The sequence below is a fragment of the Bos javanicus genome, chromosome 14 (genome assembly GCF_032452875.1).
Source record: "Bos javanicus breed banteng chromosome 14, ARS-OSU_banteng_1.0, whole genome shotgun sequence".
In the NCBI taxonomy this organism is placed as follows: domain Eukaryota; kingdom Metazoa; phylum Chordata; class Mammalia; order Artiodactyla; family Bovidae; genus Bos; species Bos javanicus.
Genome location: NC_083881.1, coordinates 70,694,747 through 70,719,519, shown reverse-complemented (window position 1 = coordinate 70,719,519; position 24,773 = coordinate 70,694,747). Strand labels below are relative to the sequence as shown.

The following is a 24,773-nucleotide window of genomic DNA, read 5'->3' as shown; positions in this document are numbered from 1 at the left end:
GGAATTCATTCAACTTTACACAAAAAAAGATTGTGCTATTTTCACAATAAATATACAAATATCACATAGTAGTTTATGAGAAGTCAGGTTATACTGCTTGTAACCTGGAACAATAATACTGAGAGATTTTGGAATGCTATACCCAATGATGGATCCACACTCTGCTTATTCCAAACAAGAAAAGACATTCATTGACTATTTAGTAATTTATGTTTGTTTGTTTAGCAACTTAGCAAAAAAAAAAAAAAAAGCATAATGAGAGGAGTGGGTCCTGGTACAGTGGAAAGAGAGGGAAGACAAAGGATTTAATTCCAACTTTCCTACTATCTTATCATGTGACTTTGGCTATGGCACTTGGCCTCCCCAGGTCCCCAGCTCCTCTTCTATGAAATGTGTCCTGGGATAAAATATAGCCTATAAGAAAAAAAGTGCCTCCAAACAGTGAAAGAGACTTGAGAACAATTGTGCTGATGCATGTTTCGAAATGTCTGTTGACAGAAGAGTAAGATCAAAGAGTCCAGATCTCAGGGGAAGAGTTCCTAGAACACATATGTTGGGTAGAGACTGAGAAAGTGTAGTTCAGTATATATTTGTTCAACAATTACTATACTATGTATGTGGCCTCTACCAAAAGATTTGAGTTACATGATGAATAAGATAGTCCCTGCTGCCATCAATATCTTCACACAGATACCAAGATAAGGACTATGATGATCAATCTGTGTCACTATGACTAAATTACAGGATGCCCACACATTTGGCCAAACATTATGCTGGGTGAGTTTGTAGGGGTGTTCCTGGACGGGCTTAACATTTGAATTGGTAGACTGAGTAAAATGAATTGTCTTCCTTAACATGAGTGGGTCTCATCCAACCACTTAAAGGCCTGACTAGAACAAAAAGGCTGAAGAAGAGGGAATTCCTCCTGCCTGACTGTATGGGCTGAGATTCGGGGTTTTTTTCCCCAGTCTTCAGACCCAGCCAGAAAATTGGCTCTTCTTGGGTCTTGAGCCTAACAGCATTCATACTGGAATTCATGCCATCAGCTCTCCTGGGTCTCCAACTTATTGACTATGTATCTTGGGACATGGTATCCATAAATATATGACCCAATTCTTTATAATAGAGCCATATATATGGCTTTCTCTGGAGAAGCCTAATACAAGGACCAACCTCCTTAGCATGGCCAAATGCCCTACAAGACCTGGTCATACCTAGTCTCCCACCATTAGGCACATCACCCACTTCCTCCGCTCTAGCCTCACTAGTTTTCTCCCACATCCTCACATGCATCATGCTTCCTCTGTCATGGGGTTTTCAATCACCCCTTTATTCATTAACAAGCTCAACTAATTATTGAGTTCCTACTATGAGCCAAAGGCTGTGGTGGCATAGGGAACATAATATAAACATGATAGCAAAGTGCTTGGTTTCATGGAGAATATATTCTAGTCATGGCAAATAACATACAAATAGGTTAACTTCAGAGAGTAGCACACACCTCAAAGGAAACAAACAAAAAAGGAGTATATGGAAATAAGTAGGTGACCAGAGAGTCTCACTCTGTAGGTGCCTTTTAAGTAGAATTTTATATGATGAAAAGGGCTAGTCATATGGAGATGTAAGAAAGGAGTGTTCTAGGCAAAGAAAACAAAAACAACACTGACTCTGAAATGAGTTTGATATATGCTAGGGATAGCACAGTGGGGTGGTGAGAGGAGGGAGATGGGTAAGAGCAAGATACAGCCTTCATAGCCACAGTAAGAATTCAAAATTTTATTTTAAGCATACTGGGAGTGAGTCTTAGTCCACTGAGCTGCTATAGCAAAAATGCCACAAACTGGGTAGGATATAAAAAAACATAAATTTAAGTTCTGGAGGCTATGAAATACAAGCACTGGCCTAGTCGGTGCCTGCTAAGAGCCTCTCCCTCATGGATGCTGTCTTCTCAGTGCACAGAAGGAGACAAGGAAGCTCTCCAGAGTCTCTTTTATCAGAGCACTAACCCCATTCATAAGGCCTCTGCCCTCATGACCTAAGCACCTTCCAAAGACCCTACATCCTTACATCATTACCTTAGAGGGTAGGATTTCAACAAATGAATTTTGAGGAGACACAAACACTCGGACCCATCCAGTATAGGCTTTGAAAGCTTGGCACAACCCGACCCACACTTTTTATTTTGCATTGCCGTGTGTGACTGTAGACACAGAGAGATCAGTGGGGATGGTTTGCAATAAAGGTGGATGATGACAGGAACTTGGATAATGGTGATGTAGAAATGAAGAAGGAGTGGTTCAGGATACGATTTGGAGGTAGAACAGATGAGAACTGCCAGTGGGGAAAAGAAAGGATGACTGCTGGGTTTTTGACTTGAACAGTCAACTGGAGGGTGGTACCATTTTCTGAAACATGGAAGTTGAGGTCGAAATGGGAAGTGGGAAAGGGGGTGGAGGTGGGTATTTGCCTATATCCTCTCTCTGGACTGTCTTTCTCTCTTTCTTCAACTAGTTACCCCCTTTCCAATCTTTGGATCTCAGCTTGTCATTTTAGCAATGTAGTCCTTTTCCCCAATAGTTCAAAACAAACTTCTATATTCAGTATATGCTTGCTTGGTATCCTGTACTTTTTCTTAGTTCTTGTGTCACATTGCAAAAGTGGCCCCTAACACATTGTCTCTACTGCCCCTACTAACAGCCTTCCCATCAGAACACTTGGGCATGAGACCATCCTAGATCATCCAACCACGAGCAGACCCACCAGCTGACCAGAAAGGTATGAAAGAGCCCAGCTGAGCAGACTCAAAAGTAGAACCACCCAACCTACTCACAGTATTCTGAGTTAGCCAAAGGACTGCTATAAGCCGCTAGGTTTTGCAGTGAGTTGCTATGTACAAAAACTGCATACAACAGTTGCAGTCTTACATGTTGCAATGTTATGGTGCAATCTTAGTTGCAATCTCACATACATGCATCTGTTTGTTTGATTAGTCTGTCCCTTGGAGGAGACTGTGGGCTCTGTTATTCCGGTTTTCAGTTACCACGCCATACTCAGAGCCAGCATAATATCTGAAACACATCAGGTATTCAATGGACGACTTGCTGAATGAATGCAGGGGGAGAAGAGGCATACTTCCTAACAGGAGAGAAGAAAAGTTCTGTAAGAAAGGTAACAAAAGACTGGGGACATCCCTCTGCCCAAAACAAACTTTTATCAGCACATATTGCTGAGGATTACAAGACCAAGATTACCTTTCCTCTGCGTCCAAGAGCTCAAAGTCTAAACTGGGAGACAGTACAAAATCAATGGAATATACCGCCCTGGAAGGGGCTCTAACGCTGCCTGCAAGACGGACGTGTCCAAGTTGTCACAGGAGGGTTCTTGAAAGACAGAAAGCCGAGATTTAGTCTCCTAGTGTTTATTTGGAAGAGGAGCACAAGCGAAGGCCAAGGACATGGGGTTTTGTTTGTTCAGTTCAGTTCCATCACTCAGTTGTGTCCGACTCTGTGTGACCCCATGGACTGCAGCACGCCAGGCTTCCCTGTCCATCACCAAGTTTCGGAGCTTGCCCAAACTCATGTCCATCTGCCCGGTGATGCCATCCAACCATCTCACCCTCTGTCCTCCCCTTCTCCTCCCGCCTTCAATCTTTCCCAGCGTCAAGGGTCTTTCCTAATGAGTCAGTTCTTCGCATCAGGTGGCCAGAGTACTGGAGTTTCAGCATCAGCTGCAGCTTCAGCATCAGTCCTTCCAATGAATATTGAGGACGGATTTCCTTTAGGATGGACCAATTGGTTCTCCTTGCTGTCCAAGTAACTCTCAAAGAGTCTTCTCCAACACCACAGTTTGTTATCTCGGGGTATATCGCTAAGGTCTATCTGTCTCTTCATTAAACTCTAAGGCCCTTTAGGGCAGGTGGGGTGTGAGGGGCGGATTCTTATCTTTGTATTGATTATTATTCCCAGGGTGGAACATTCTCTTTTCCACAAAAGCAGCTCAGTAAACATTTGCTGAAGAAATGAACAAGGGCGGAAAGCGCTGCTCCTTGCAAGAGCCTACACTTTCGGACTTTCGGCCTCCACACGGAGACGTGGACAAGCGGAGCGCAGGTTCTACGACTCAGCCGAAACCCGCCCCACCGGCGTTCGGTTCATCTCCCTCCTCGTTACCGGGTTGTGCTCCCGGCCCAGAGTGCGGGGACAGAGGCGGAAGTTTGGTGGCGGGGCGCCTCAGGAGGGACAGAGGCCCGGCGCCACAAACCGTTCGCCAACGTTCCAGAGGCTTTCGCCCGCGGGGTACTCCCGGGCGGACGCGGGAGGGCGCGCCCCGCGCGTGCCCCCATCCGGGCCCTTCCCGCGCTTCCGGGCGCGAGTCGCGGGGGACGCCGGGGGTCAGTGGACGCGCGTGGGCGCGCCCGCGCGTGCCCGCATCCGGGCCCTTCCCGCGCTTCCGGACGCCGGCCGCGGGGGCGCGCGCCGCGTTGCCGTGGAAACTCCGAGGCCCTAGCGGCGGCGGCGGAGGCGGCGGTGGCGCACGGGGCGGGCTCTCGCGCCCCGGCGCACGTCCGGGCGCCGAGACCCTATCGTTGGGTCTCAGCCCGGGGTCTCCGGCCGTGAGCGAGGCAGCATGTTGAGGCGCAGCTTGGAAAACCGGTAACCGCCGCCGGGGCGCGCAGCGGCCCGGGGTCCCCCCACCATACACACACACACACACACACACACACACACACACACACGCGAGGGCTCGGGTCGGGGCGCGGAGCCTTCCTCCTTGAGCCACCGGACCGAGTTCGGGCCCTCACATCCGGCTCCAAGCAGCGCCCGCCACGCACTGGGCCGCGGCGGGCCCTGGCGGCGCCTCCCCAACACGGTCCCCGGGCGCCGGCCCAACTCTGCCGCTGATCCAGCGGGGCCGCTCGGGGCGCCTGCACTGCGGGATGTGCAGGCCAGGCCCGGGATGGGGGCCCGGAGGAGACGCAGGGGTTGCTTCAAGGTTTGCGCCCGCGAAGCTGCAAACTGCGCCCCCCGGGAATGTTGGCGTCATCACGTGTAACACGAAGATGAAGTCATCTCATCAGATGAGAATGATTTGCCTTTTTTGTGTCTCCTTTCTCTCTAGGGACGCTCAGACCAGACAACTGCAAGATGCTGTCACCAATGTGGAGAAACATTTCGGAGAGCTGTGCCAGATTTTTGCTGCTTACGTGCGGAAAACCGCCCGACTGCGAGACAAAGCGGACCTCCTGGTGAACGAAATCAACGTATATGCCTCTACCGAGACCCCGCACTTAAAGCAGGGCCTGAAAAACTTTGCTGACGAGTTTGCCAAACTTCAAGATTATCGACAAGCCGAGGTATGGAATGAGGTCACAGCGTCCTGTTAATGAGTGAGCCCTGAAGTGGTGGACGGAGCCGTGAAGACGTGTAATCTACCTAACTGCAGTGGCGATCACACATTTGATGATAAACGTGCATTGTCATGTCGGTAGCATTGTGTGAGTCTTAAGGGAAGCTTCCTGTAATTTTTACCGTTTTCAAACTAACCTCTAGGGTGTCTTGAAGTCCTGAATTTCCCCACCTCATTTGCCAGCTTTTAGCCAAAGGGGTGGCTGTTTACAGGGGATAGTAAACATAGTACCCGAGGCAATAAAAGGAGCATGGCTTGTGTCTTGTATGCAGGTAGGTGTATTTTAAAGTAGTATATCTGGAGATGGAAGATATTGGGAGTGGTACTGTGTATAGATAAGTAGTAACTGGAAAAGAGATCTTTGTTGCTGCTTCCGTGCACTGGAAAGTTGAGCTGTTTCATTGAGAGGAGGGGGAAAAAAAAGTGCACTGATTTCTTCTACAATCAACAGTGAAATTTTGTGAAGTTCCCCACTCCACCCAGAAAGGACAGGGGGGAAAAGATGGCGTTGTAATTGTTTAAACTGTTAAATCCCATTCACTTTTTAAAATTTTATTTATTTATTTTTGCCTGTGCTGGGTCTTCATTGCTCCCGGGGTTTTCTCTAGTTGGGGCCAGGAGGGCTACTCTTCCTTGGAGCCGGCAGGCTTATCACACGCAGTAGCTTCTCTTGTCGTGGAGATGGGGCTCTAGGCTCAAGAGCTTCAGTAGTTGTAGCAGGCGGCCTCAGAAGTTGGTGGCATGTGGGCTTAGTGGTTCCTCTGTGTGTGGGATCTTCCCACTCCAGGGATGGAACCCGTGTCCCCTGCATTGGCGCCTGGACCCCTATCTATCCCCTGTGCCACCAGGAAAGCCCAGCCCATGACTGTAACACCTCCTTAGCACTTTCACCTGTATTTATGTTAAGGTTCGAGACTCAGGTCAGAAGTTTTCACTTGAACTTTTAACTTGTCAGAAGCTGCCCGGTTTTTGAGCCGTATTCCTTCTTTTGTGCGTTTGGTCCTTTTTAAAAGCCTAAAACAAATTTCAGTTATCAAAAAAACACCTTGAAATCAAAAAGAAGATAATGAAGCTATAACTTGAAGCTATAACTGCCAATGATACAGAAATTTGAGTATTAATTACTTTGGGGAAACTTGTGGGTTCTTCTCATATGGTGTTTTGTGTGTAATAAACTTTCAGCTACGTGTAACTGGGAACTTGACTGTTTCCTAGGTAGTTTATGCTCACAGATAATCCTAAAATCCTACTTTAGCCAATAATTTCAGTGCCCCTTGCTAGAAAATCTTTATGCTATTTATCGAATAGCAAAGTAAATTGATTTACATGTGTTCTCCTTTTTATTTCCCTTGCTTACCAAATGGTGGAGGTGCTAAAGAACAATGAACAAAAAAGGTAGGCTACAAAAAGGAGAACAGAAAAAGATTTAGCTAATCTTTACACTGAATAACCAGTGTATGGATTATTTGAAATGGAATAAATAATCCTGAATATTCATGGATTTGTTTTTAGGATTCCTAATATTTAAATGCTTAGTGAGAACTTGATCTCTATTTTCCTAAAATCTTTTAAAATGAAGTATTCATATACATTCTGTTTATAGAAACTAAACAAAAGTCATTTTAAAGTGATATATATACTCACTGATTATAAAAACATGTATCAGCAAAATAAAGCTTTTTTTCTGCTAGAAAAGTAATACATGTTCATTTTAAACAATTAAATATATGTCATCTTGTATTACCTATCCTGAAAAAGAAAATTTTAATGTCCAGGACTTGTTTTTCTTATATTTATACAAATAGCTATATACTTCCCTTTTTAAAAAAAATCCATTTCTTTAGTGCCTTCCACTAGTGCTATTAGTAAAAGGAGAAATTACTCAAAATCATAAATATTGCAATGTTTAAGAAAACTGTTTAGTTCTACGTAAAAGAGAGATTGACCACATAGTTTGACAGCTCAGTAACACTGAGACCATTTATCTTGTTCTTTAAGCTTTGATAATTTACAAATGTCTTCCCAGAAAAAAAAAAAATTACAGTTAATACAGTGGTCTCTAGGCTTTTTTTCTTTTCAGGATTCAGTTGTTTTAAATGTTTCCGGTATGCTATATTTTTCAGCTTCGATTTCCTTATCTGGAAGGTTGGGCTGTTACGTTTCAGATATAATGTATGTAAAGTATCCATTCAAGTGGTAAACATACTGAACGTATAGCTGCAATAAAATCTGAGACACCTTAAAACTTAACAAAGCTCTGATTGCTGCTGCACACCTTCACAGTTTTTAATGTATTTGAGTTTAGATTCTGAATATTACCAATTTCCAGAGATTATTTTTTTACTTATAAATGTTACTGAAATTTTAAAAATTTCAAATAGTAATCAATATAGTGATTATGGTCCAGTTAGACAGCATAGGTTTTATTTCACAATTTAAATTTTGATATGTCTATGTTTCTTTCCAGTTATATTTTATAATAATTCTCAATAGGTTGAAAGACTTGAAGCCAAAGTAGTTGAACCTTTGAAAGCTTATGGAACCATTGTAAAAATGAAGCGAGTAAGTAAATTCATTTTTTTCAATTATTATTAGGTATTCTGGCAAAACATACAAGGTTTCCAATAACTGTCCTTTTAGCGGGGGCTTCCCTTGTAGCTCAGTTGGTAAAGAATCTGCCTGCAGTGCAGGAGAACCGGGTTCGATCCCTCGGTTGGGAAGATGCCCTGGAGAAGGAAATGGCAACCCACTCCAGAATCCTTGCCTGGAAAATCTCATGGACAGAGGAGCCTGGAGGGCTGCCGTCCATGGTGTCACAAAGACTCAGGCACAACTGAGCAACCAACACTTACTTCAGTTCAGTTCAGTTCAGTCGTTCAGTCGTGTCCAACTCTTTGCGACCCCATGAATTGCAGCACGCCAGGCCTCCTTGTCCATCACCAACTCCCAGAGTTCACTCAGACTCGCATCCATTGAGTCAGTGATGCCATCCAGGCATCTCATCCTCTGTTGTCCCCTTCTCCTCCTGCCCCCAATCCCTCCTAGCATCAGGGTCTTTTCCAATGAATCAACTCTTCACATGAGGTGGCCAAAGTACTGGAGTTTCAGCTTTAGCATCATTCCTTCCAAAGAACACCCAGGATTGATCTCCTTTAGAATGGACTGGTTGGATCTCCTTGCAGTCCAAGGGACTCTCAAGAGTCTTCTCCAACACCACAGTTCAAAAGCATCAATTCTTCGGCACTCAGCTTTCTTCACAGTCCAACTCTCACATCCATACATGACCACTGGAAAAACCATAGCCTTGACTAGACGGACCTTTGTTCGCAAAGTCATGTCTCTGCTTTTGAATATGCTATCTAGGTTGGTCATAACTTTCCTTCCAAGGAGTAAGCGTCTTTTAATTTCATGGCTGCAGTCACCATCTGCAGTGATTTTGGAGCCCAGAAAAATAAAGTCTGACACTGTTTCCACTGTTTCCCCATCTATTTCCTATGAAGTGATAGGACCAGATGCCATGATCTTTGTTTTCTGAATGTTGAGCTTTAAGCCAACTTTTTCACTCTTCTCTTTCACTTACATCAAGAGGCTTTTTAGTTCCTCTTCACATTCTGCCATAAGGGTGGTGTCATCTGCATATCTGCGGTTATTGATATTTCTCCCGGCAATCTTGATTCCAGCTTGTGCTTCTTCCAGCCCAGCATTTCTCAGTGATGTACTCTGCATAGAAGTTAAAGAAGCAGGGTGACAATATACAGCCTTGACGTACTCCTTTTCCTATTTGGAACCAGTCTGTTGTTCCATGTCCAGTTCTAACTATTGCTTTCTGACCTGCATATAGGTTTCTCAAGAGGCAGGTCAGGTGGTCTGGTATTCCCATCTCTTGAAGAATTTTCCAGTTTATTGTGATCCACACAGTCAAAGGCTTTGACATAGTCAATAAAGCAGAAATAGACGTTTTTCTGGAACTCTCTTGCTTTTTCAATGATCCAGTGGATGTTGGCAATTTGATCTCTGGTTCCTCTGCCTTTTCTAAAACCAGCTTGAACATCTGGAAGTTCACGATTCATGTATTGCTGAAGCCTAGCTTGGAGAATTTTGAGCATTACTTTACTAGCGTGTGAGATGAGTGCAATTGTGTGGTAGTTTGACCATTCTTTGGCATTGCCTTCCTTTGGGATTAGAATGAAAACAGACCTTTTCCAGTCCTGTGGCCACTGCTGAGTTTTCCAAATTTGCTGGCATATTGAATGCAGCACTTCCACAGCATCATCTTTCAGGATTTGAAATAGCTCAATTGGAATTCCATCACCTCTGCTAGCTTTGCTCATAGTGATGCTTTCTAAGGCCCGCTTGACTTCACATTCCAGGATGTCTGGCTCTAGTTGAGTGATCACACCATCGTGATTATCTGGGTCGTGAAGATCTTTTTTGTACAGTTCTTCTGTGTATTCTTGCCACCTCTTCTTAATATCTTCTGCTTCTGTTAGGTCCATACCATTTCTGTCCTTTATCGAGCCTATCTTTGCATGAAATGTTCCCTTGGTATCTCTGATTTTCTTGAAGAGATCTCTAGTCTTTCCCATTCTGTTGCTTTACTCTATTTCTTTGCATTGATCGCTGAGGAAGGCTTTCTTATCTCTTCTTGCTATTCTTTGGAACTCTCCATTCAGATGCTTATATCTTTCCTTTTCTCCTTTGCTTTTCACTTCTCTTGTTTTCACAGCTATTTGTAAGGCCTCCCCAGACAGCCATTTTGCTTTTTTGCATTTCTTTTCCATGGGGATGGTCTTGATTCCTGTCTCCTGTACAATGTCACGATCACAAACCTCAGTCCATAGTCTACTTACTTAGTAAAAGGTACAGAGTAGTGTTCAGTGATTCTTATTACACTGAAGCATTATTTCTTAGAACTTTGAGAATAATGAAGTATTTTTATATACTACTGTAGCATCATAGCATTATTTTGTTTATTGTGGAAACTTTAAAGTATTTAATATTTATAGTCATGAAGAATATATGGACAGAAATTGTTTTACTAAATATTCTTACATTTTTGTTTTAAAGCAAGCAGTAACATGCAAACTAAAAGTCAATGTGACAAAGCTTTTTTTAAAAATTTTTTCTTGAAGTACAACACAACGATTTGATGTTTGTATATATTGTGAAATGATTAAATAAGTCTAGTTCACATCTGTCACAATACATAGTTAAAAAATTTTTTTCCTTGTGATGAGAACTTTTAAGACCTAGTTTCCTAACAACTTTCAGAATGCAGTACAGTACTATTAATTCTGGTTACCATGGTAGATATTACATTCCAAAAGTTCTGTATTTAAAATCAATTTTATTGAGGTATAATTTACATGCAGTAAAATTCTCCTGTTTTAAATGTTTTAATAAATGTGTATATACATGTAACTACCACCACAATCAAAAATTTTTATGTGTGTATATACATATATATGTATGTGTGTGTGTGTGTATATATATATATAATTTTGCACTGCAATTCTGTCACTATTTAATAGGATATTAAATACATACATGCAGATAGTCTTACATACAAAGACACACACTGGTAATGTAGTAATAATTCCAGTGGTAATGATGCCTGGATCAAATAGGGAATGTTTTTGCACTCTTAAAGAAGTGTGTATTTTATTCTTAAGTCAGAGATATTTATTAACAAAAAAAATGTCTTTTTGCAGGATGATCTCAAAGCAACATTAACAGCAAGGAATCGAGAAGCTAAACAGTTAACTCAGTTAGAAAGAACACGTCAGAGAAACCCATCTGATCGACATGTTATTGTATCCTTTGAATTTTGGTCATTAAAAAAATATTTTGTAAGGTATGCTGTACAAAAGTAAATATATATGAAAATTATGCATTTATACTTTAAATGTGCAAAGAATATGAATATAAAGTTTGAAAAGAAACACAGACATTTAAAATGCTTACTATGGAAGTTAGTTAAAGAGAATATACAACCTAAATCAGTCCTCTTGTGTTGTTTTCCACAATAGATATTCAAAATTTAAAACACTCATACGTATAGACGTTTTATAAAGAGTACATACAAAATTCTAAGATCTTTTACATTAAAAATGATTGATGACTAAATATTAATTATAAAAGTAACTTAAAGATCTGTTATTAATCCTAATATATCAATGCCTTCTCAGCCCTGCATTTGAGAAAAGGAACAAACTATTTTTTTCCCAGTAAAATTCTCTTTGTCTTAAAAAAACAACTACTTTGTGAAACTGCAGTTATAACTTCCAGCCAAAGACCCTTAGGATATTCCAAGGTATTGAGATTCACAGCTTGACACAAGTCTTAATAGGCTTGTCTACTGTTACAGGGCTCTTCTGTTAAGAATGATTATTTCTGAAACTTAGAATGAGCCTATTCAAAACTAAACAAAAAAAGAAAAATAGCACCTGATTAATTATAAGCAACTGCGATAGGTACAACTGTATAGAAAGTACTTACTGTGGGGCTTCCCTGGTGGCTCAGCTGGTAAAGAATCCGCCTGCAATGTGGGAGACCTGGGTTTGATCCAGGGAACCTGGATTTGACCCCTGGGTGGGGAAGATCCCCTGGAGAAGGAAAGGCTACCCACTCCAGTATTCTGGCCTGGAGAATTCCGTGGACTGTATAGACCGTGGGGTCGCAAAGAGTCAGACACGACTGAGCGACTTTCATTTCACTTTCAGCTTACCCTGCTGCCTCCTTTCCCCATGCTTTCTTATGTCTCATGATTTTGACAACCTGATACTAGAAAATAAAGGACAGTCTACATATAAATGCATCCACTATAAATACAAAAATACTCAGTCATAGCATCAGAGAATATTTACCAGGATGACCCTTAAAATTACTCTGACTATTGAAACACATTAAAGTTCAGTATGTAAAATAAAGAGGTGTAAGAGGCTGGGGTGAAGAAGAATCCTAGTGCACTACCTGGACCCCTCCCAAGGCCCCTGGCAGCTTCTGAAAAGTTTCCTGCAGCACAGTTTGAAAAACACCAATCTGGCTCACTCTTTTATAGGCCATTTTGCACTCAGACCAATTTCATTAAATACAGTGATACCTTTATTCATAAAGCATTATAATATTTTAATCAAAACTATCTCCTACCCAAATTAGTACGTTATATGATTTTGAAGAATTTTCAACAAAAGGAAGGAATACAGATCTGTGTCCACTTTCCTAAAAATAGGTGTGTAACTTTGGGCAAGTAGTTATGTGGAGTGAAAGGATTTGAGACTTCAAGGAATGAAAAACCGTTGTGGAGGGTGGTAGGAGATTAAGATACAGATGTCGCCGCTGTGGCTTCTGCTTCCTACTCTTCCCTAGTTTAACCAGCTCAACCTACCCTTCCAAATTTTAAAATGAAACTCTCAAAAAACGGGGAAGGAAAACACATGTCAAAATTAAGTAGTCATGGTAAAGAATTTCATGAGTCACATGTATTGAACTGTATTAGAAAAATACTCTGCTTGAATATTTTCATTAGTAAAAGGTTAATACACATCATAACATCTAGAAAGTTTTTCATAATAATAAATCCTATGATAGTTATATTTTTAAAAATCCGAAGCCCAGTAATAAAGTGAACTGTTTTTGATTACTGGTTATGATTAAAAGTTTGCATGTAAAATTATGCAGGAAAACTTTACACCCTCTATAGCAAATGTACACACACACATATATATGAATATGTTTTAAAGCTTAGTTTCTTGAAATTGTATATCTGAATTAACCTAGTTTTAAGAGTATATAATCAATATAAGTTATGATTAATGTATAGTCTGATTGCAAGAGGATATAATTCTGTCAGAGCATATGATTTTAATTTATTGGAATAAATTGTTCTACTTGAAATGTGTTTTTCCTTTATGAAAAATTTCAGTCACAGGTGGGTAATAAAGTGATGTGTCAAGAGATGGATCCCCATAGTAAACCCTTTTACTTTATTTCCATTTATACATTTTCTTAAAAAAGAAAGCAAGAGTGTAAATGTTATAATATTATGTGTCACAAAACTTTACTTACAACTGCAGATTTTTTCTATGCAATAATTATTAAAATGATGATATGTGATACTTTTAAGTGAACATAATACTAACATAGGAAACAAAACATTCTTAGAACTTAATCAGAAAATTGGGCCATGTTTTTAAAACATGTTTTATTCAACAAAAAATTTTCAATATTTCTGGACAACTGTTCTCATTAAGAAAGAGATATTTTAAAGAGAAATACATGCCACTAGCTATATATATTGGAGAAGGAAATGGCAACCCACTCCAGTGTTCTTGCCTGGAGAATCCCAGGGACGGAGGAGCCTGGTGGGCTGCCGTCTGTGGGGTCACACAGAGTCGGACACGACTGAAGTGACTTAGCAGCTATATATATGGCTGTTGAGCTCATGAAATGGCAACTAGAATAACCAGCTTTTTAATTTTAATTAATTTAAACGTAAATAGCTACATGTTGCTAGTGGCTACCATACTGATTGTACAGTGTGAATCTAACCAGTATGAGTACTTTGGAGCAAAGCATTAGACTTTCCATCTAATTTATTAGTTACTGGTGTGTATGTATGTCTACATTTTGTAATTAGACTTTCCATCTAATTTATTAGTTATTGGTGTGTATGTATGTCTATATTTTGTAATAAGCATTAACTAAGTAGTAATAGTGCAATGTTACTAGCTTATAAGAATATTCATACTGAAATAAGCATTTGTAGTGTATGTTCTTTGCTGCTTTTGTTCAGTCACTCGGTCATGTCCGACTCTTCGTGACCCCATGGACTGCAGCACACCAGGCTTCCCTGTCCTTCACTGTCTGCTGAAGTCTGCTTAGACTCATGTCCATTGGGTCAATGATGCTATCTGACCATCTCATCCTCTGTCACCCCCTCTCCTCTTGCCCTTAATCTTTGCCAGCATTAGGGCCTTTTCCAATCAGGCTGTTCACATCAGGTAGCGAAAGGATTGGAGCTTCAGCATTAGTCCTTCCAATGAATATTCAGGTTGATTTCCTTTAGGATTGACTGGTTTGATCTCCTTGCAGTCCAAGGGACTCTCAAGGGTCTTCTCTAGCACCACAGTTCGAAAGCATCAATTCTTTGGTGCTCAACCTTCTTTACATGTATATTCTACTCTACCTGATTAGGGTATTATAGCAGTAGAAACATTTCATGCATTTGGGGAACTAGTATTAGTATTTGAATTAGAATTTGAAAATAGTATTTGAAAATTAGTATTTGAAATTATAATTTGAACTAGAATTAGTATTTGAAAATACTAAAGTCACAGGTCTTTTGGCAGGACAAAGGGTTAAAGGGGAGAGAGATAGTGAGAGGAAAACGAGAGGATAGTAAATGGCAGAGACTGGAAATATGGGAAAGCAGTAGAAAATATAGAAAATAGTTTTACAGTAAATCAAACAAGGGAGATAGCGGGAAAAAAAATGGTTTGTATAAAGAAAGGGAAGGAATTTTGAGATCATGAATCATATAATCTGATAAATTTAAAGTTTTTTATTCTGTGTTTATCATATAGATCGCTTTATTTTATGTAGTAATATGTATTTTTGAGTGATTTACACTGTTATGGCAAAAAGCCAGTCTTGCATTTACAAATGCATTTACAGTACTGCATTTACAAAAAGCCAACACTGTATTTACAAAGGTAGTATTTACAGAAAGACTCAATCAAAAGGATTCTGACGATTTTTGTTTTTTGTATCTTTGGTTGGGGAATACTTCTGTAGGCAGAAACTGAATTACAAAGAGCTACAATGGATGCTACCCGAACAACTCGTCATCTGGAGGAAACTATTGACAATTTTGAAAAGCAGAAAATAAAGGATATAAAGGTAACAAAATAACTATTAAGGTCCGAAATATGTATTCTAAATTAATTTTTTATTTAAATTTATGAAAAATTTAAATTACTGATTTTCTTTAGCACATAAGTCTGTGTGAGAAAGATATAAACAAAATATATCAAATGTTATTTTCTTATGGAAACAACCATATATAAAGGAACTACATTCCCAACCAGAGGCCAGATATTCAGATGTTATCAAAAATACTATTAACCACAGAAAAATAAAGTCTATTATGTTTTTATGTATCAGGTACTAGTCCAGGCACTTTACATAAATTACCTTTTAATCTTTATAGCAACCCCATAGTGTAGCATCTATGTATACTACGTACCAGTATCTATCTCATTCCTTTTAATGGTAGAATAATATTCCATTGTGTGGATATTACCATGAAAGTGAGGTGATTAAGCAAAGATATAAGGCAGTATCACAGCCCACAGTTCAAAGTCTGAACTATAAGCCAGTTACATATTTTAAAAACCTGTGCTTTCCATGACTATACAGTATTGTTGCAGGAAGAGGGACCCCTTCCAGGGCCTGAAACTGGGCTCTTGTCTAACTCTCGGAAAAGAACTGTCTGAGGAGACACATGTGCTGGGAAAGCAAGAAGTTTTATTGGAAGGGGCGCGCGGGTGGAGAGCAGCAGGGTAAGGGAACCCAGGAGAACAGCTCTGTGACATGGCTTGCAGTCTCACGTTTTATGGTGATGGGATTAGTGTCCAGGTCGTCTTTTTTATTCAGACTCAGAGTACTCCCTGGTGGTGCGTGCCTTGTTCAGCCAAGATGGGTGCTAGAGAGAAGGATTCTGGGAGGTGGTCAGACATGTGGTATCTCCTTTTGTCTTTTCCTGAACTCGTCCTATTGTGATGGCTTATTATTATTATTCCTTACCAGGACCTCCTGTCATAAAACAACTCATGCAAATAGTTACTATGGTGCCTGGCCAGAGTGGGCAGTTTCAGTCAGTGTGCTTCCCCTAACACTATTACTAATTTTTTTTGGCTTGTAGCTTTCTAATTCCTACATTATCTAATAAATAAGAGTAGCTAACCACATAAACTTGCATCCACCATAGTTGAGTGTCACAGGAAGAATAGCCTTATTTTATTGTAACACATCAGTAGACATTCAGGTTCCTGGACTGGAGATGGTATTTTTTTAATTGGAGGATAATTGCTTTACAATGTTGTATTGGTTTCTACCATACAACAATGCAAGTCAGTCATAATTATATATATATGCCCTTCCTCCAGAGCCTCCCTCCTAAATCCCCAAACCTAAAGATGGTCTTCAGTGACTTTTTCATCAATATTTTGGAAGGATTTGGAGGATTACTTAAGACCATGTTGTGTCCTTTAAAAAAGTCATCTAAGGATCCCTTTTCACTCACTGCAAGTTCTTCTGGAACAGCTTTTAAAGAGAAGTATTTTTTGTTATTTTTATAACTTACTAACAAGTTATCCTTCTTTCAAAAGTTATGCCCTTATCAATAAAATCAGCATTATCTGCCACTTAATTGCATCATTCCTCTCTGCAATCAATGAAATATTTATTTGTCCCTTTATATTTTTTAATTTCCTATCATAGTTTCATAGGATTCCAGAACTTTGATTTTTTCTGATAGCCAGTCTCAAAGATCTCTACTTTGGTCCTGAAGGTCAAAGAAAAAAAAAGTAAGCCTGTCAGTTCAGCACTCAGAGTGTAATGTAGATCGCTACTGAGGAAGAGCTCTGTAGGAGGCTGTCCTGAGACAGCCCTTTTGCTGACATTGGGGAGCACTGGCAGGGCATAACGTAACTGCCGGCATCCTCTCTTAAATTGAGGGAGAAGGGAAGGAAGGTTGAAATCATTAGCTTTAATCTGAAAAAGGAGATTGGAGACTTGTGAGATATGCCTGATTCATTGCCACCTAACGGCTTCTTTAGCGACCTGGGAGCCCGATTCCTCCCCCTACCGCTGTTCTTCATGCCTGCACACTTCTCTTTCACATATGGCAATCTTTGATCTTTGGGCTCACTTCCATGTTCTGCTTGCATGCTGGCCAACTCTACAGGGGGTTTATAATCCCATGAGCACCACTAGTTACAAAACTGGAGCAGAGACAGTGAATGTAGAATTCCCGACTGCAACCTGGGATTTCCTGACACAGCAGGACAGGGCGTAAGGCACTGCACGGTGGAGGGTGCACGGAGGAAAAACGTGCTTCTACGCTCTGCCTGCAGTCTCATGCTCCTAGAAGAGGGAGGTCTTGTGGCAGTCACAAAAAAAAAGAGAAAAAATAGGAGAAAACCAAAAAAAAAAGGAGAGATAATTCATATACCATACAATTCACCATACAGCTCAGCAGTTTCTAATATGTTCAGATACCTACAATCATCACCACTCAGTTTTGGAACATTCTTATCATCTCAGGGTGAGGCATAGGACACTTTAGCTTTTACCTCCCTGCTCCCACAGCCCCGCGGCCTAAGCAACTATCACTAATCTCATGTCTCTTTGGACTTGGCTGTTCTGAATGTACAATTCATATGAATGGAATCATAAGGTACATGGTTTTCATAACTGGTTCCTTTCACTTAGCGTGCTTTCAAGGTTTATCTATGGTATAACATGTATCAGTATCTATCTCATTCCTTTGTATGGTGGAATAATATTCCATTGTATGGATATTACCATATTCTACCTTTTCACTATCATTATTAATGATATAAACATTCATGTACAAGTTTTTGTTGAGACATATTTTCATTTCTCTTAGACATTTTTCACTTTAGTTCAACCGTATACCCTGTTGAATTGCTGGCTCATAAGGTGACTCTGTCTTTAATTGTGTGAGAAACTGCCAGACTGTTTGCCAAAATGGCTATGCCACTGTATTTTCCCACCACTATTATATGAGGCTTCCGATTTCTCTGCATGCTCCCCAATACTTGTTGCTCACCAAGCTTTTTCCTTATAGCCATACTAATGAGTGTAGAGTGGTATCTTATTGTGGTTTTGATTTGTATTTTCCTGCTGATGTTTATGGCCATTTGTATATCTTCCTTGAGAAAAAAATGTCTATTCAGGTTATTTTAATTGGATTTCTTTTTTATTTCATTTTTAAGAGTTCTTTTTATATTGTGTGCAAATCTTTTATCGAATGTTTTGCAGTTATTTCCTTCCGTTCTGTGAGTTCTTTTCACTATCTTGATGGTATCCCTTGAAGCACAAAGCTTTTTAATTTTGGTGAAGTCCGGTTTATCTTTGGGCTGCCCTGATAGCTCAGCTCGGAGAAGGCAATGGCACCCCACTCCAGTACTCTTCCCTGGAAAACCCCATGGATGGAGGAGCCTGGTAGGCTGCAGTCCATGGGGTCGCTAGGAGTCAGACACGACTGAGCGACTTCACTTTCACTTTTCACTTTCATGCATTGGAGAAGGAAATGGCAACCCACTCCAGTGTTCTTGCGTGGAGAATCCCAGGGACGGGGGAGCCTGGTGGGCTGCCATCTATGGGGTTGCACAGAGTCAGACACGACTGAAGCGACTTAGCAGTAGCAGTAGCAAATAGCTCAGCTGGCAAAGAATCTGCCTGTAATGTGGGAGACCGTGGTTCGATTCCTGGGTCTGGAAGTTCCTCTGGAGAAGGGAAAGGCTACCCACTCCAGTATTCTTGGGCTTCCTTGATGGCTCAGCTGGTAAAGAATCCACCTGCAATGTGGGAGACCTGTGTTCAATCCCTGGGTTGGGAAGATCCCCTGGAGAAGGGAAAGGCTACCCACTCCAGTATTCTGGCCTGGAGAATTCTGTGGACTGTGTCATTATCTAAGAATCCATTGCCAAAACTGAGATTATAAAGATTTATCCTGGTTTTCTTCTAACACTGTCATAGTTTTCACTATTAAGTCTTTGATCCGTTAATTTTTATGTTATCACGTGAACTGAAAGTTAAACCCCATTCTTTTCCATCTGTCAGCACAGTTGTTCCAGCATGATTTATTGAAGAGACTGTTTTTTAAGTCCTGGGACTCTTGTTGAAAGTTAGTTGATGTGTTTTGTTTCTGAACTTCCATTTTCTTTTATTTATGTATGGTGGTGGTTTAGTCACTAACATATCTGACTCTTGGAGCCCATGGCCTGTAGCCTGCCAAGCTCCTCTGTCCATGAGATTTCCCAGACAAGAATACTGGAGTAGTTTGCCATTTCCTTCTTCTTATTCCAGTACCATACTGTTTTAACAGTGCTTTGTAGTAAGTTTTAAAATCAGGATGTATAAATTCTCTATTTTGTTCCTTTTTAAGATTCTTTCGATTATTCTGAATCTGTTGTAGTTTGGTATGAATTTGGGAATCAACTTAGCAGTTTCTACAAGTCAGCTGGGATTCTGACAGCGTGCGCATGTGCATGCGTGGTCACTCAGTCATGTCCTGCTCTTTGTGACCCCATGGACTGTTGCCTGACAGACTCCCCTGTCCCTGGGATTCTCTAGGCAGGAATACTGGAGTACCTAGCCACTCCCTTCTCCAGAGGATTGAACCCAGATCTCCTCCATTGCAAGTAGATACCGTCTGAGCCACCAAATTCTGATAGGGATTGCGTCAACTCTGTGAATCAGTTCAGGGAGTACTGCCTTCTTAAGATGAACTCTTCTAATCCATGAACATGGGCTGTTTTTCCGTTTAGTTAAAGACTTTATTTTAATAATGTATGTTTTGTGCTTTTTAAGCTTTTTCCTCAGTATTTCATAATTATTGATGCTACTATAAATGGAATTGTTTACTTAATTTCATTTCAGTTGTTCATTGCAAATACACAGAATTTTAATTGATTTTTGTTTACTAACCTTATATCTTACAACCCTGTAGAAGTCTTCTATTAACTCTGATAGTTTTTTGCATATTCCTTTGGATTTTCTATATATAAGATCATGTCATCTGTGAAAATGTACACTTTTAATACAAACTCTATCAAAATCCCAGAATTACGAGTTCCAGAAATCCAGTCCAGTCTGTTAGGATTATGAATCTCTGTTCTCTATATCTTTCCTCCTTATCTGTCAAATTGTTCCTTTTCAAAGTTAAGCCTCATTTGAGATGTTTTATGATAAGGATGCACAAATCCTACACCCAAAAGCCTTAAAAATCAGATAAAAAGGGCTACTTTACCACACTCTTAGTTCTGATAAAAACAGTATTCAGGTACTGCTATGTTGATGTTAGCATCTATGACAAACACTTCTATTTATGAGACAAATTCTTGGAAAAAATCATTGGTGCCACTCATATTTTGGGAGAAACAGACACAGAACATTCTTTTTTTTAAAGAATGTTTTTATTGTTACCTGTTTTCAGGCAACTGTTTCAGATGGAAGCAGAACTTGTGGGTGCTTAAATCTCTCTGAGGGTAGAAATGATTGACAGTAGTGAACACTGCTCATAATGTATTAATTATGAGGTGGGGTTTATCAACAAGTCCATCTGAATTTTAGTAGCAACGTTAATTAGTAAGGTAGCACAATTCTTAGTAAAAGACTTCATACAAACCTTGCAAAGTGTTTGTCTTTCTGAGAGAAGTTGCTATGAACTTAGTTGTATAGAATGTGGAAGAAAACTCGGAGTTCTATTTGTTTCCCATGTAATAGGAAAAGTCATGAGTTATATATGTTGTCAAGGGAATTTTCTGACCTATGAAAAGGATCTTGATCAGGAGTCATTCCAGGGACAGATAGGGATAGCAGTTCAGTATTGGTAAAGTAGCTGATGTGAACAAGAAACATCTTCAAGATTTAGTTTTTATCAGCTTTATTTTTCTTATAAAATTACCATAAATTTTCATAAAATTGTGGAAGAAAACATAATTCCCTACTGAGAAATAATCAGCATCTTGGTTTATATCCTTCCAGACCTTTTTTCTATGAAACATACACAAGAAATATACTAAGGAGAATGACAACAACAGATATTTCTTAAGACATTAACTATGCCACACATTCTAAGCATTTTATGTGGATAAACTCATTTCTTCCTCACAGTGTCTTATGAAAAAGGCAATATTGTTACCCCTATACAGTTATATTTAAGTGGGACCACACTATATGTAGCATCTCTTTTTAAAATTTAATATATCGTGGATATGTTTGTGCTAAGAAAGATCCATATTGTCCTTTTTTGATATTCCCATATAGTATTTTGCTATACTATATGGAGAATAGTATAGCTATATGGATATATTCATATGTTTAACCATCACCTGTTGATGGACATCTAAGATTATTTTTGCTATTATAGATCTCATTGCATCATTAAACATCGGCCTTTTTGCTGGTTCAATTGTTTTGGGGTGGGGGGGATAAATTACCGGAAGTAGCATTCTGTTCAAAGAGCATACACACTTTCAATTTGGATAGCTATTTATAACTTCTGTCCACAAATCTTTTGACTAATTTACAATTCTGCAGAACATTACACGAGTGTAACAATGTTGAGTAGTAGTATTTTTAATAGTACCTAATCTGATAGTGAAAAATCAGTATCATCTTAATTTGCAGTTAGTACTGTTGAGGAAGAGTGTTTTTTCATATATTTAATGACACTAAATTACTCTCACTTGACCTTAGCTTATATTTTTAGTGTGTTGGCATTTTTGGTTAATTTTTAAAAACTCTTCAGACTGAGAAAATTAACCCATTATACCAAAGAGAAGATAATGTTGAAATATATTTTCCCATTTTGTTGTTTATGGTATGTTTTTGCCACCTTATGGTCTTATTTTTGCTGCCAGATCTATTAGTCTTCTCTTTCTGCCTTGGTGTCATGTTTAGAAAGAAGTATTCATCCCCAAGTTTATATAACTATTTGCTGTAATTTCTTCTAGTCTTTGTATGATTTTTTAGTATTTTAAATATTTAAATAGCTTATGCAGTTGTATTTTACATATGGTCTGAAGCAGCTATGTCTAAGTTTATTATTTTCAAATGAATAGAAAGTTCTCCTGAAATCATTCAATGAATAGCCTTTACTCTGGAGAGCTGTCATTGTACCTTTATTTGCAAAAATTGTTAACAAGACCTTTAATGACTTTTTTGTTAAATATTCTGCTTTCCAGTTAAACCAGGATGGAGGTTTTAATGTTACATAAGAAACAGTTTCTCATTTATCTGGCTTACTTGTTTAGCAATAAAATTAGCTAACTTGTGCTGAGCACTTACTCTAAGCCAGTAACCATACTATACTTTTACTTGGATTACATTTAATCCTTACGGCAAAACCTGTGATTTTGAAATTAAGGAAGAAGAACAGATAAAGTGCTTAATATTACACAGCTGATTTGTTTCAGTCTTGATATGAAGTTGTGCTAAGTCACTTTAGTCATGTTCGACTCTGCTTCCCCGTGGACCTAGCTCGCCAGGTTCCTGTCCATGGGACTCTTCGGGCAAGAATACTGGACTGGATTGTCATGACCTCCTCTATGGGATCTTCCCTACCCAGGAATTGAACCTGCATCTCTTATGTCTCCTGCATTGGCAGGCGAGTTCTTTACCACTAACGCCATCTGGGAACCCCTGATTTGAAATCAGGTTTATCTTAATCCAGAGCCCCTATTTTTAACTATTGTACTACCTGCTTTACAGAATACTTGCCAACGAGTAGAGAATTCCATTAACTTCCCCAACCCACACCAATAAAATTGAAGTACCCACCCAAATGGCCTTCTTGTCAAACAAAATAAAATTGAAAAGCGGAGAAACAAAACTCCTTGAATGCCCGTCTCTTACCATACTGACCCATTGCTGATTAGCAGATTACATGTGATCACTGAAAGGTGTATTTATTTGCAGAAAATTATTTCTAAATATGATACTACAAGATAGCTGTATGGCTATCTTCCAAGGTGCAGGACCACTCCTATCTGGGTGGTTAAGACAGGAGAGCAGAAATGAAGGAAATGAGTATTTGACTATTGCTTTTGAGCCTAACCCATTTCATCTGTACTGCCCCTTTAAGGACAATGCTTGCGTATTTTCTATCCTATTCTTATTCTGTCCACTTCTCCACGTTAATGCTCCAATTTTTTTATTTTGATAAGAGACAAGATGATAGAAGGATGAGATCCTATTTTTTTGAAAACGTATCTGGCTTACATACTTTCCCTGCCTACCAGTTCTCTCACCCCTGCTTAGATCAGTGTGCACATCCTCATTCATTCTCTTTTCTCATAGCCTTCCCGACCAAAAGTTGTCAACATCTTGCTGATAAGAGTTTACCTGCAGTGTATTTGCCAAGGAAATAATTGAGTCCAGGGAAAACAGCACAGTACAATGAGCAGGAGCTATGGCCTTGAAGAATCAGACCCAAGTCTTAACATTGTAGCTATGAGCAATACTGAGCACGTCATATATTTGTAAACTGGAAAGCTCTATGCAAATGTATCGTGCTGTTTTCGGGAGTAGGAATTGTGGCTGGAGAATACAAGCAACATATAAATATGTTAGGATGGAATTCTTGCCTAAAAACATTCTTTTAAACACCAGTTGGAGTTGCTAAAAAAACAGGTTCAGAACTGAACTTCTTTAGCTAATAGTGACATTTAGTGATGTAGTGACAAACATCTTTTTTAAACGTAAATATCTAATAGAAGAACATACTTAAAAATGGAAGTAAATAATAAGATACTAAATATTTTGTGTAATTTTAAAGTTTTGCTGCAAAAGATATTTGCAACTATTTTTATTCCAATTATCGTTTGTACTTCATTTTCCCTGTTGAAAAACCTCTATTTAATAAAATGTCAAGACTATAGTAGAGAATAACTCTACTAAATTCACGAAGCAATTTGTTTACATTCAAATCCTTGTTTTTACAGACTATATTTTCAGAATTCATCACTATTGAAATGTTATTTCACGGCAAAGCTTTAGAGGTCTACACTGCTGCCTACCAAAATATACAAAAGATTGATGAAGAAGAAGATTTAGAGGTAGGACTATGTCTATCTAAGCTCAGTTCTTCTATTGATATGGAAATATTTAAAAGAAACCATTTTAGTGTGGGTAAAAATGTCTTAAATTACACTTTGTGGTTTAGATGTCATTTTATGCAGTTCCAAATAGCTGAACCTTTATGACTTTCTAGTTAACTTTTCTAATTAACCATAGTTAAGTTCGAAGAATTAATATCTAGTAAAACATAGAAACAAAGCCATAATGTGAAATAAGGTATCGTTTTGACTAATGGTGTAAGTCACTTATGTGTGTTAAAAACACTCTTTATTGATTTAAGCCAAAATTTGAGTGTTTATGCCACGCACAACACCGAAAGCTTTGCATGGATTTTCTCACTCACTCCTGTAACTCAAGTGCTGTGAGCATTCATTCATTTACAACTAAAGAAGCAGGTGTAGAGGCTTTAGGTAACAACTTGCCCTTGACCACTTAGCTAGTCAGAAAGCAGAATCTGGCTTCTAACTAGTTTT

At 39.4% G+C, this 24,773-nt stretch overlaps 1 protein-coding gene and 1 pseudogene across 1 annotated transcript in view; one reads left to right on the top strand and one right to left on the bottom strand.

Moving 5' to 3' along the window:
• LOC133260726 (bcl-2-like protein 1) overlaps positions 1-24,773 on the bottom strand; it is a 73,820-nt pseudogene that overhangs the window by 35,320 nt on the left and 13,727 nt on the right.
• Positions 4,446-24,773, top strand: part of CIBAR1 (CBY1 interacting BAR domain containing 1) — a 25,541-nt gene continuing 5,213 nt past the window's right edge. Inside the window, exons 1-7 of the mRNA XM_061439385.1 lie at positions 4,446-4,652; positions 5,119-5,353; positions 7,900-7,968; positions 11,118-11,219; positions 13,331-13,336; positions 15,202-15,306; positions 24,165-24,278. Of these exons, the coding sequence (XP_061295369.1) occupies positions 4,627-4,652; positions 5,119-5,353; positions 7,900-7,968; positions 11,118-11,219; positions 13,331-13,336; positions 15,202-15,306; positions 24,165-24,278 (657 nt within the window). The 5' untranslated portion in view covers positions 4,446-4,626. The remainder of the gene's footprint in view (positions 4,653-5,118; positions 5,354-7,899; positions 7,969-11,117; positions 11,220-13,330; positions 13,337-15,201; positions 15,307-24,164; positions 24,279-24,773) is intronic.